This window comes from Rattus norvegicus, chromosome 6 (assembly GCF_036323735.1).
Source record: "Rattus norvegicus strain BN/NHsdMcwi chromosome 6, GRCr8, whole genome shotgun sequence".
Classification (NCBI taxonomy): Eukaryota; Metazoa; Chordata; class Mammalia; order Rodentia; family Muridae; genus Rattus; species Rattus norvegicus.
This window is the reverse complement of record NC_086024.1, coordinates 127,892,588-127,904,667: the sequence shown is the minus strand read 5'-3', so window position 1 is coordinate 127,904,667 and position 12,080 is coordinate 127,892,588. Positions and strand designations below refer to the sequence as shown.

The 12,080-nt window shown below is 42.7% G+C and overlaps 1 protein-coding gene across 26 annotated transcripts in view; it reads right to left on the bottom strand.

The window, feature by feature from the left end:
• Unc79 (unc-79 homolog, NALCN channel complex subunit) overlaps positions 1–12,080 on the bottom strand; it is a 250,710-nt gene that overhangs the window by 187,713 nt on the left and 50,917 nt on the right. For 19 of the 26 annotated variants that reach the window (XM_063261997.1, XM_063261995.1, XM_063261980.1 and 16 more), the window contains exons 3-4: positions 7,492–7,796; positions 4,119–4,289 (exon numbers count right to left, since the gene is read on the bottom strand). In XM_063261997.1, the coding sequence (XP_063118067.1) occupies positions 4,119–4,289; positions 7,492–7,796 (476 nt within the window). Of the gene's footprint in view, positions 1–4,118; positions 4,290–7,491; positions 7,797–9,270; positions 9,289–12,080 lie in introns of all 26 variants that reach the window. The other 7 variants (XM_063261998.1, XM_063261992.1, XM_063261993.1 and 4 more) reach the window with 2 other exon arrangements.

Sequence of the window (12,080 nt, the reverse complement as noted above, 5' to 3'; positions counted from 1 at the left end):
CTTGCCTTTTACTGTCTCTTGTCTGTGTAAGATTAGTCTTCGTAAGACCATAAAACTAAGCCAGACGGTGGGGGCACACACTGTTAATCCCAGCATTCGGCAGCAGAGGCAGGCGGATCTCTAAGTTCGAAGCCAGCCTGGTCTACAGAGTGAGTTCCAGACAGCCAGGGCCACACAGAGACCATAACACTATACCACGTGTCCCAAACAATAAATGGCCTGGAGCCTGGAACCAGATAGTCAATGAAGTCATATGTTGTTTTTAAGTCCACTCGGAGATCTGTGTGAGCCTCTCTTTTCCCTAAGGGTCCGTGGCTGAGAAAACGTAAGCCGGGAAAGAAGGAACATCAGATAGCGCACACAGCCCAGAGTGCTGCAATTCTTCAGTGCTGTTTCCTTCTTCACAGTAAGCGGCTTACACTATTGGGCACTTCATTAGACCCGCACCAAAGTATCATCCTCCAGACATCTATATTTCAGCCTGGTCCAAAAATCATAAGTTCCTTATTGGAAAAAAAGGGAGGTTTCCATGGTGATGTGCAAATGATTTTTTTTGCAATTCTTAGTAACTCTTTTAATATCTTTTCATAAACAAAGCAGATTCCCCACATGTGGAATAAAGAGCTATATTTTACTTCTGAAAGGAGTTTAAAAAACATGTCAAAGGTAATTTTTATGATAAACTGATGTCCTGTGAAACCTCAAGTGGAGTTATTTAAAAATAAAAGCATAAGCGACTAGTGGGGTAGCAAAGACGGTGTGAGCAGCCTATGTGCTATGCGGCCAATGCTTGGTTTGAAGAATTGGATCCACTTCAAAGTCAAAACTGCATCATCTAAGTAATACAGACAGTGATATGCTCGTGGATTACATAATCATGAATTATATAATCATTAGTTATATAATCATTAATGACAATCATTTAAAAGCGGAAAGAATTATCTATGTTATCCATTAAATATAGGGAAACCATATCAAAGAGACACTTTTCAACATTTCTCTGTCAGCTTTGTTTTGCGTTTTGTTTCCTTGTTTGCAACAAGGCCTCTCACTGGCCTTCTTGAACTTGTAGGGACCCTCCTGCTTCAGCCTTCCGAGCGCTAACATTACAAAAGTGCGCCTTCACTTCCAGCAAGTCCCTATGGCGTAGACCATCAGGCATTCAGAAAAAAACGCAGCGCCTTCGATTCTAACACGTTTGCACTGAAATAAAAATAGTCTCCACCAAGTTAAAAGCCCCTGTCCTGTTTCCGTTTGAAGCTCTAGATATTGTAACCATTACCCAAATCGGCAGTGTGGGCAAAATAATCAGAGGCACAGCCTCACTTCAGTCTGTCTTAACAGGAATCTGAAAGCCACATCGCTTCTGTCTTTAGGTCTATGTCCAAAAAAAAAAAAAAAAAAAATCCTCAGTAATCTAACAGCAGGTGTGGAGGCTGCCACTAGATTTCAGAGACTTAAAGATGACAGAGACCAACTACTATTGAACTGCCAAGAGGCACTTAGTGGCCAAGGCAAAACTAACAGACTAAGACCAGAGTACCACAGTGTTGAAACACACACACACACACACACACACACACACACACACACACGAGCCAGCTGACCCCCAGGTTCGACAAAGGTATGTGCCAGTTATGGAAAATAACATTGATGTTATCCAACTTAGAATTATTAAGCTGCAGGGAGAGTAAACTTGCTTTCCGAAACCACCGTACCCAGCCCCTTTAAAGTTGAAAAGTCACCAGGTCCCAGAGGCGTGAAGTGACTTGACCATACCTTCAAACGGATGCCAAGGTATTCCACTAATAAACACCGACATTCGCAACCTTTTTAGACACGCGCCGTTCAACTTCAACGCTCAGTTGCTTCAGACATCCGTGTAAAGCAAGGATTCTATGACAAGGTTGATGTCTGGGGGCCTCTAATTAAGGAGCGATTAGTCACCAGCTCCGAAAATTAAAAAAAAAAAAGAGCTGACAATACCCGGTCAATCTTTAGTACAATGTCGGAAGCTCACTACATTAATGTCTTTCCCCAAATTATTAAGAGCTAGGAGCATGGTGAACTAGGTCATTATTGGGAAGGTATGACATCACCTGCTATTCTTTTTTTTTTTTAAAGACGCCTGTTCATTTGCTTAACAGTCGACATTGTTTATTTAAAAATAAGATCACAAAACTCTAAGACTATATCCACAAGCAAGCACTGGCTGGGGAGATCACACAGGTAAAGAAATGAAACATGCTACAGCCCGGAAGGAGGTGGTCCGTCTCCTCGCTTTGCCTCATTGCTAAATGCTTAGGATAAGGGTCAGACTCCTTGCTAAAAATACATGAAAATTACATTTCTATGCCAAAATTAAACTCAGCTACAAAATAAGCCAAAGGGAACTGGAGAGATGGCTCAGTGGTTAAAGACACTTGCTGCTTCTCCAGAGGAGTGGGGTTCAAATCCCAGCACCCACAGGGCAGCTCGAAGCTCTCTATAGCTCTGGTTCCAGATAATCTGATACCCTCACCCAGGCATGCATGCATTTAGAACAACGATACACATTTTAAAAAAAGATAAGCCAATGTAGCCAAAAAAAGGTACATGTGTTGGCCAGTTGTTGACACACAGCAGTAACTTTAATAAGGGCATAAGTTCGTGGCATTAATATGACTAGCATTGATACTGGACGTGACCAATAGAACTATTTTTATCTTTAAGAAAAAAGAATTGAGATAAGGAAAGCAGATGTGGCACCACAGGCAGGCAGTCCCAGTATTGGGGAGGCTGAGGCAGGAGGATAGCCATGAGTAACATTGTACTGGACCAACCAGGGTACATAGAAAAGCCCTATGTACCTATCTTTAAAGTAAAAAAGGTGTGAGAAGAGATAAGTAAGACCCACTATGTTCCAGGTCCTGAAGTGGCACCTACCAATGTCCCAGGCTAAACCTTCACTTCAAGGTGCTGCTACAATTACTATGCCTGGGGCAACTATGATTATTCAATTATTTTATAGACAAAAATCAAAGATTAAGTCGCCTGCCTAAGTTCACACAGCTAGCCCGTGGCAGAGCTGAGATTTGCTAAATTCTAAAGCCGTGATACTTTCCCAGATTATTCCCTGAAACATGGGTTAATCCACAGCCCACCTCTAAGGAACGCTTTAGAGGCTGCAATCACAGAAGCTACAGTTCAGCCTTCTCTCCCCTTTCATGTCTGCAAAGCCTGCAGAATTAGTCTATAAAGTCAGGTACAGTGGAACACACCCGCCATCCCAGTACTTGGGAGTCCAAGACAGCAGCTCAAAAATTCAAAGCCATTCTTGACTGCATAGCCAATCGAGTTCCAGGCCAACCTGGAGTGAAGAGGCTCTGTCTCCAAAAACATACATACATACATACATACATACATACATACATACATACTACATGCATGCATGCATACATACATACATACATACTACATGCATGCATACATACATACATACATACTACATGCATGCATACATACATACATACACACCTACATACAAACAAGACTGGTCCCAGGCTTGCACAGAAGCCATGGGCCTTGGCTTGTTTTCAAAGTGTACCACAAGTTTTGACTCATTTTGTCATCAAAATGACAAGGATGAGAAGGAAAGGCGATTCGCTCAGCATTGATTTGGTTTTAGCCACGTGAACTGAGCCACACAGCAGTGTAAAGCAGACTAGGACAGGTCTGGGACCAGAGTTCATATATCCCCACCCTCTCCTCCTTTTCCCATTCCATCCAGCAGCCTTCACATACAGAAGAGAATGGTTTTCACACCAGGCAACGCTCTGCCCACCTCCTATCTAATGTGGAAGAAGATAGCAGAATGCTTCGACACATGCTTTCTTCCTGTTCCTAAGGGCAAACTGAGCGAATACAGTGATTCTGAGGTATAATTGTCTTTCGCGTCGTCGACTTCCAACATAATGTAAATGCTGAACCGATGGAACTTAGGCCAAAGTACATATGTATTTCAAGAGATTCTGTTATGATCCTGAAAATGAAGTGCCCATAGCAGTAAACACAGTTTCTATTTATACAATTTCTATAATACACAAAGATAATTCAGGATTAAGTGATACTGAACTTACATATAGCCATCGGTAGAAAAGATGTGCTAAGATATTCGATAATATCCTTGTGGAGAAATGGAGGGAAGGTGGCTAGCGTTGAGATCATCGTGTAGGGCAAAGTGCTCAGCACATCATCATTGAGAAAGGGGAGCAAACACGTGGTCGTATAAAATATCGACTGTCCAAGATCTACGAAACAAAAGTAAGGAGTCAGCGACCAAAGATTGTGCCATTAACCAACTATGCTACTCTTGTGTTATGGGTTTTACTAAGCTGGTTTTAAATTATAAAAGCAACTCTAGGGGTTGGGGATTTAGCTCAGTGGTAGAGCACTTGCCTAGGAAGCGCAAGGCCCTGGGTTCGGTCCCCAGCTCCGAAAAATAAAAAAAAAAAAAAAAAAAAAGCAACTCTAATTCCCTTCCAACTGTGACTTCTGATACACACTGCTAAGTAAGTGTGCGATACACACGGCAGTTTAGTTGGTGAACATATTAAGAAATAAATCTGTTCTGTGAGTTTCTCAACAGCATATCCGTCATCTATAAGCCTCGCGATTCAGATGACCCTGTTGATACCATTAATCTCAAAGCACTTCCCAAGAGAAAAGTAGACTGTGACATCCCTCCATTTTTATTTTTCAAAGCTCCATTGCATTTCATGAAGATAACTGAAACTCAACGATGTGCCCACTAGGATTTTCAGAGAAATCCACGGCAGTCTTAGAGATAAAACTTGGCTATTTCTGCTCTATTGACCAAGCTACACTGGTCCAATACTTGAAGTCTTAGGCAGTGATATAGTTTTGTAACCTCCGGATTCTGTGTGCTTCCGAGAGAGGAGGCTATGAGCCGGTGGTATGGCATAGCCCTGTATAATCAATCAGTTGTTAACTCCCCAGAGAGTCTGCCTCCCTCGAAATAATCTCTCGAGGCTTTGAAATGCAGAGGACGACCATACCTACCTGGCTTCGTAGGAGGTTGAGATGAAATAAACACAAAGAGCTCGGCATAGCATAGCATGTACTCCAAAAACATTAGCTACTACTTACTGCCATTAATATCACTAGCACTGTTGCCTGCACGAGAAGTGAAAAAAATAGAGGACTTTCAAAACAAACCACAACTATTTAGCTTTAGAATGGAGGATGAATAAATCCATTACGTTCAGTGCGCCCTGTGATATTTCTGAACCTCTCAAAGTAGAGGCCATCAGCCAAGGCTTAACATGAAGATGGATGGCTTCTGTATTCATTAACATATCAAAGTCTTAGACTCGGGTCTGCTTTGGCCTAGATTTGTCTCCCAGAGCCATGCATATTCCTAAAATTATTTCTGATAGTCACGAGTTGGCATGCCGTGTCAACCAACATGTCAACTGACCACGTGGTCGGCATGTAACCCGGAAAGCCAGGGTCCATCGCCTTTGAGCTCAGACCAACGGGTTGAAAATTCACAGCTGCTTCAGTGTGAATTACATAAGGCCGAGTATAAGAGACGCCTCGGCTATACTCACTGAGCCTTCTCAGGCTTCAGCTAAGAAGCCTAATTACAGATTATTAACGCCGAGAGGGCCTGGAAGTCCACCTGGGTTATTTTCCACCCAAGGACACTGAGATCTGGCGAGAGTAGGACTGCCCAAATCACAATTTGCCTGTAGTGGAATGGCTCCCACTCATTCCTATAGGCCACAGTGAGCCTCTAAGCACGGGGCCATCGGTCACTCTCAGCTCTGCTCACTGAAGAAGCCTCACATGAAGCTTGCTCAAGACATCAGCTGGTAGGAGCACAGCTCACTGACTCTCACTGAAGAACTGCACATTCCAAGTTACCTCATGACCCAGCTTTACAGACAGCCCAGAGCAAAATGGAGCTCTCTGGATTTTTCTAGACCGGTCATTAGAATGAACTGGGGAGTTTTATCCTAGTTCCTAAGCTTTATTATGTGGGAAAAAGAGCACAAAAAATAAACATCAAGATAAGGTCACAAAGCAGGCATAGGCATGAAAGCAAAAGCATAAATCATTGTCAAGATTCGCACATTATGTGGATCGCCGTTTACCGAGTGAAATACCACAATCGAGATCTTAAAAGTAAAAGGGCATCTGCTCTAACCCAGTGCACCTTCCAAGGAGCACTTGAGTTCATACTGAGTTTCCGTCTGGGTACCACAGAGCAAAGGTTCCAGTGAGTCTCAGCAGATGTGTCAATTACCACCAGTAAGTCCCCACAGTCTGCTTCTGACTGAGAGAACAGACTGTGGTACAGGAGGCTAGGTAGGTCTAAGACAGCAAAGGGGTTCAGGATAAGCAACGTTTCAGATTTCTACACCTTCATTTTCACTATGAAACAGCATTGTAAACACAAGAAAAACAAATCCAGTAATAGCCATTTCATCATTTTATGAAAGTAAACAATTTAAGACATTTTAATTACAAGCACTCGATACTAAACCAGTCATTAGGCGTTCTTTTAGGACAGACAAGTAACTATGAGAAAAAGTAAAATAACCCCTACCCACCCACCCATTTCCAGCCTTAGCTAGCTTTTCTGTACAATGAAACTCGGCTTCTCCTGCTTCCAGGGACCAAATGGCAAATGTATTAAAGACATTTACCAAGTCATAAACTTAAAGACATCTCGGGTTTCTAAAGTACTCTTAAAAGAACATAGATCTCTACTCCCCATACAGCTTTTAATTTTTTTAGTGCAAATCCATGTGGGAGGGCTAAGCAGACATCCCGGCCCTCCTCTGTATGGATTACAGGAGCAGAGTGAGCAAGCAAGGTAACGGAAAGACACAGCTGGACGGGTCGCTGCTGTAAACACCAGCGACACGACGGTGTGTGAAAACATCTCGTCCCAGCAGTTTTCAGTAATTGCTGGTTATTGGATAAATTTGGAAGAGGTTCTTGGGCATTTCTTTTATCAGGAAAAAACAAAAAAACAAAAACACTGAGTCCCAGAGAGAAACTTCGATTTGCCCCCCCTGGAAGTCCCAGAATCAGTCAACGATCAGAGCCTCCGTGGAAGGCTCAACCTCTCACATTTTCTGGGGCCATGTTTTAAAGTCAGCCTCTCAACTGCGGCTTTAACAAGAGTCCTTGCAGTAAACTGATCAGGGAAGGGAGCTGCTTGCTATATCCTCCTGTCTCCAGTCCATGGTCTCCTGTGCAAACCCCGAGATAACCACCCTGGGTATCCAGGCAGTGTGGACTGCTAGGATGGGAAGCCCCATTATTAAGTTTCATTGTCAGAAAGGCTTCAAATACATAAAACCCTTCAAGTGATTTACGACAGTAACAACATCCTCCAGGCCCTCTGCCCAGCGTCATAAATATTCATAAGCACACGTGGACATCTCCAAAGACTTCAATAAAAAAAAAAATGCTCACCGTGTTGGCCATGCTGTAGTAAAGGGACTAGATCCAGGAGAGTCACCAAAGTCACGTAGAGGCCTTGGTAGTCCAAAGAAGGGTAGTCTGACAACTGAGCATCACGACTTTGCGGGCCGCGTTCTGAAGGAGCATCTCGCAGGACGCTGTAAAGGAGGGAGCGAGTAACAGTAGGGTTGATGGAACTGACCTGCGGTCTTAGAGATGGGGTGAGTGGGAATGGCACGGGAAAAAGACACATGGTCATGGGCACTGTCAAATTGGAGGCATCTTGGTTTTCCTTCTTCCCTGTGCGGGACAAAATGCTGTTGGGGGGACAAAGAAAAAAAAGAGACAACAAAGACACAAAGAACAGCACATTACATTGAAATGACACTCTAAAACAAATAGTAAAACACCAGATACAACCCCACATAAGATGCAACGGCCACAGCAGCCCAGTCTGCAGACCCAGTGCTGGCGCACGGCGGCGTGCTCCAGATGCCGACCAAACAGGCGGACTTTGTTGAAGTTGCATTGCATCTCATGTGTTATCTGGTTTGTAAGGAGCAAAAATATAAAAATGCATGTTTCAGTGCCAAACCCATGTTTCACAGTTCGTCAGTTTGGTGAAGGGAAAGGCTTCCTAGAAGGAACACCAGCTTGGCTTCATCTGGGAGGGCTCTACTCGCTCCTCATTATAGGGAGCTTCCAAAGCAACACTGTCAGCAACGCTAGCTCATCGTGCGGATGGAAACTTGCAAAATATAGGTATGGCACTTGCAGAAACATGCTTTAGCAGAGAATAAACATGTGCGTTTATTAAGAAACTCTTAAAAATCACATGTTTATTGCATCAAAATAATGTCTATATGTATATTATGATACTGTTTTATGACATTCTGTCAGTATCATTCGAGATAATGAAGTTTAAACAGGCATATGAACTTAGAAATAATACATATTTCTAAAGTGTTAGCTAAACTACATTGGAAAAGCTATGAAATAATATATAGTAAATGGCCCATAGCATGTGTTGGTGAACTAATGAGTGTGTGTGTGTGTGTGTGTGTTTTAATTTGGCATGTTGGGGAGGCAACGTTTTATTTTACGAGTACAAAGAGCGGATTGTTAAATAGTTACCCTGAAAACTCTAAAAGCTAGGTAAGCATTGTCTATGATAAGGCTGCCCATCATACAACAAGATCTCAAGTCACTGCTGTTACTCACTTTTATTATTGAACAAAACTCACTAAGCACTAGAGAAAAGATAATTTAGAAAGTTAAGGAAAAAAAGCTTGACGGGAGTAAAAGTAGTCTCTAAAATGGTTTTGCTTTGGGTCTCCACTTTCATCTACAAAACCTTTAGTAAAAGTTACAAGGCAGAAAATTTTGTTGGGTTTAAAAGTCAAAGTAATGACTGCTTCGCCAATGTTTAGGTTTTTAAAATTAGATTATGCAGTTGATTAGTCGGCAACCATTCTGCACTGAGACGTCTGCAGCACTGAAGAGCTCCCCTACCGTACAGTTATTCGCTAGCCAAAGTAGAAATCAGCTAGGCAATGCTTCGTCTCGTGAAGACAGCCCTGCCTTATACTCACTCATGTGCATCCGTTACTAACGTCTCAGCTAACGGTGTGGCATCTACCGTATCACAGTGGCGTGAAGGACTGGTTAGTGTCAGCATGCTTGCTATGTCAACTCGACATTGCTTCTTACTTGCTCTTAGCGCAGGGATACGTTATGATGTAAAAGAAAGGACTACATGCTTTTTTAAAAATTTCTATGTGCCTAATTTACCTCGGTTTCCTCTGTCTTCTGTTACCCAGTGTCCAAGGGAAAACAATCGATAACAAAGATAATTTCAGAATGCTTATGTAACACTTCTTAGCGATAAAGTACGTAGGAGTTGCTGTATTTGTTTTTGTTAAAAGGGATTTAATTTACCTTTTTAAGTGTGTGCTATATTGGGCTTTGTAACCTCACACTGTACAATGGGTTGGAAGTATTCCCCCTCTCACAATCTGCCTACATCTAGTACAAAGAGCATATTTATTTTGCATCGGACTTTATAGTTTCCCACAAAACTGCTCTCGGATTGGCATCTTTACATGTTGAATTATTGATAAGTTCAATCACCGACATTTTTTTTCAGTCCTTATAGGAGTTTATCCTCCTGGAATCCCTTTACAACCACAGAATGGATATGTCAGTATAGTTTCCCAAATTTCAGCATAAGTTGGCTAGCTGCCAACATCCTCTCGAGAAAGTAACACCGGCCTTTAGTCAATTAAAAAATACTGAATATCATAAATGCATGAAATTTAAAGTGTCCATTAAGTCTGGCCCAACCACCTTCCTGGTGGGGGAAATATAACGTCTGATTGACTCCATGTTACCAGTGCTCAAAGCTGGATGAACTGTAATGAGCACTAGTGAATCAACTTTGGAGGCTACTGCTGTGATATTTTTCCCTCCTGTACATGTGGAAGTCCCAAGTGACAGCAACCACAGTGTCCTACAGTCAGGGAGGGAAGAATGTCAGCATGGAAACAGTAAAACTTTCTTTCGCTGCCTTCGGACTTAGCGAAGTGGGTGAGGTTGAGGAAAATAAAATGGCGAAAATGAGTTATCCATGAAACCAGTTTTAAGTTACCATTCATGTCTCAATGTGAGGAGATGTGCTCATTTGTGGGAAAACTTAGGAAGGGCTCATGAGTCAATGTCCAATGCACCGTGGTTTTATGATGTTTCGTGAAGTTTATTCAGAGAAAAAAAAAAGTACTTTATTTCCCCAACCAAACTGCTTAACTTGGGAATGACCAAAGATTTCCACATTTGAAATTCTTTCCCAAAGGTCTATTTATAGATTCAACTGAAAAGAATATTAGGAATGCCCTGTCAGAAGAGTCAGACGTTGCCACAAACTTTCACTTTGCCTTTCCTTCTTTAGGCCCTCTTTGTGGGCACCAGCTTCCATTGTCAAGAAGAGAGAAGACCCCTCTGGTGGGGTAGGCAAGGTGACTGAGTGCCTTCAAGCCTTTCTTGTACAGAAAATTAATATATCAAATCGACTTTCTGCACAATTGAGAATTTTGACGTGTATGTTACGTCTTATACACTAACAAATCGCGCTAGGCTCTAAAACCATATGCGGATTTCAGTGTGTGTGCGCGCGTGGGTCTCCTTAGAAATTACTATTTAATTAAGACTATTGGGTTGAGACTAGAATCCCTTTTTAAAACATAGTCACGTTTCTAACAAGTTGGTAGCAGATTTAAAGATTTACACTCTAGCAGTTCCAAGAACACCAGAAGAGAGACACGAGGAAGATTTTTTTTTCCATCAGCAAGTCTGAAACAGGAAGGAAACTAGGAACCTATAAACATCCAGCCGGGTAAAGGGCAAGATGAAAGACCTTGGATGATCTAAATGACCACAAAATGCTTCTATATGAAGTGAACCTGTACGGGCCGAGGGGGTTAGACTTCATTGCCACCCCTAATGCTAAGAAGCGAGCAAGCGAAACAACCTCTGTAGTAAAGCTCTGTCTAATTGTCCACTGCCAGACTTGGGACCCTGCTCAGCTAAGATGAGCACAGCTCACTGTAATGTGACAATGCCACCTGGGACCTTCGGTCACTCCTCGAGACAGGAAAGGCTCCCAAAAGATCCTGGGCTGGCTGAAATTCTACACAAGTCGATTCAATGAGTATTTATGGATCCCCTGTTACAGAACAAAAGCTGCTCTGAGCACAGGGGTGTGCTGGGTAAGACGGAGGGACTCATCAGACTAGAGCCGAGAGAACCCTGGCAGACTAAGTATCTTATGCAGACGCCACAGCTGATCTTCGAGTCTCTCTTCTCCTGTGGACTAAACTGACTGACATTAAACATCTAGGCCAACCCCAGCCTTTCCAAATCCAGACAAAGCATTCCTGAAGTCACTGAGGTCGCATGAAGGCACAGACATCAGACGACTTGTGCTAACGGTGTAATCCTAACCACCATGGTCCAAATAACACTGCTTGAATTTTGGAAAATGGCGCCACATAGTCCTGCCCCGTGTCTTACTCCAACTCCCTAGTTTGGAGATTTCAGACGTGAGCCACAGTACCCAGCTTCTTTATCATGTTTCTTTGCAAGAGCCTGAGCTCTGGAGGCAGCAAGTAGGTTCTGAATGTAAGAGGGACACAAATGCAAAGGGTAGAGATGCTTGTGGTAGAGATGTTCAACCCAAGAGCCAAACACTTCATCTCGCGAGACTTAAACGTTCGATAGCTTTTTTTTTTTTTTTAAGAGGAAGGAATCTGAATTGGGATGGATGCGGCTGCCAACAGCCAAAGGGCTTCTAACCTGGTTCAATATATAGAACAAAAGTTAAAAGTTTTGTTTCCAATTGTTGGGGGGAGGGGTGTTTCTTTTCTTTTCTTTTAAAGAAATAAAGCGTCCGCAGACATAGAGAAGATAGAAAATTCACAGGGTTTGGCCTGTAAATATTCCTATTCAAGGCCCATCCGTGATAAACGACACGCCTCTGTGTCTTGTGCACATGCGCAATACATCGTCATTAGCAACAGAGTCTGCCAGCTCCGCTTTGATCCACCGCC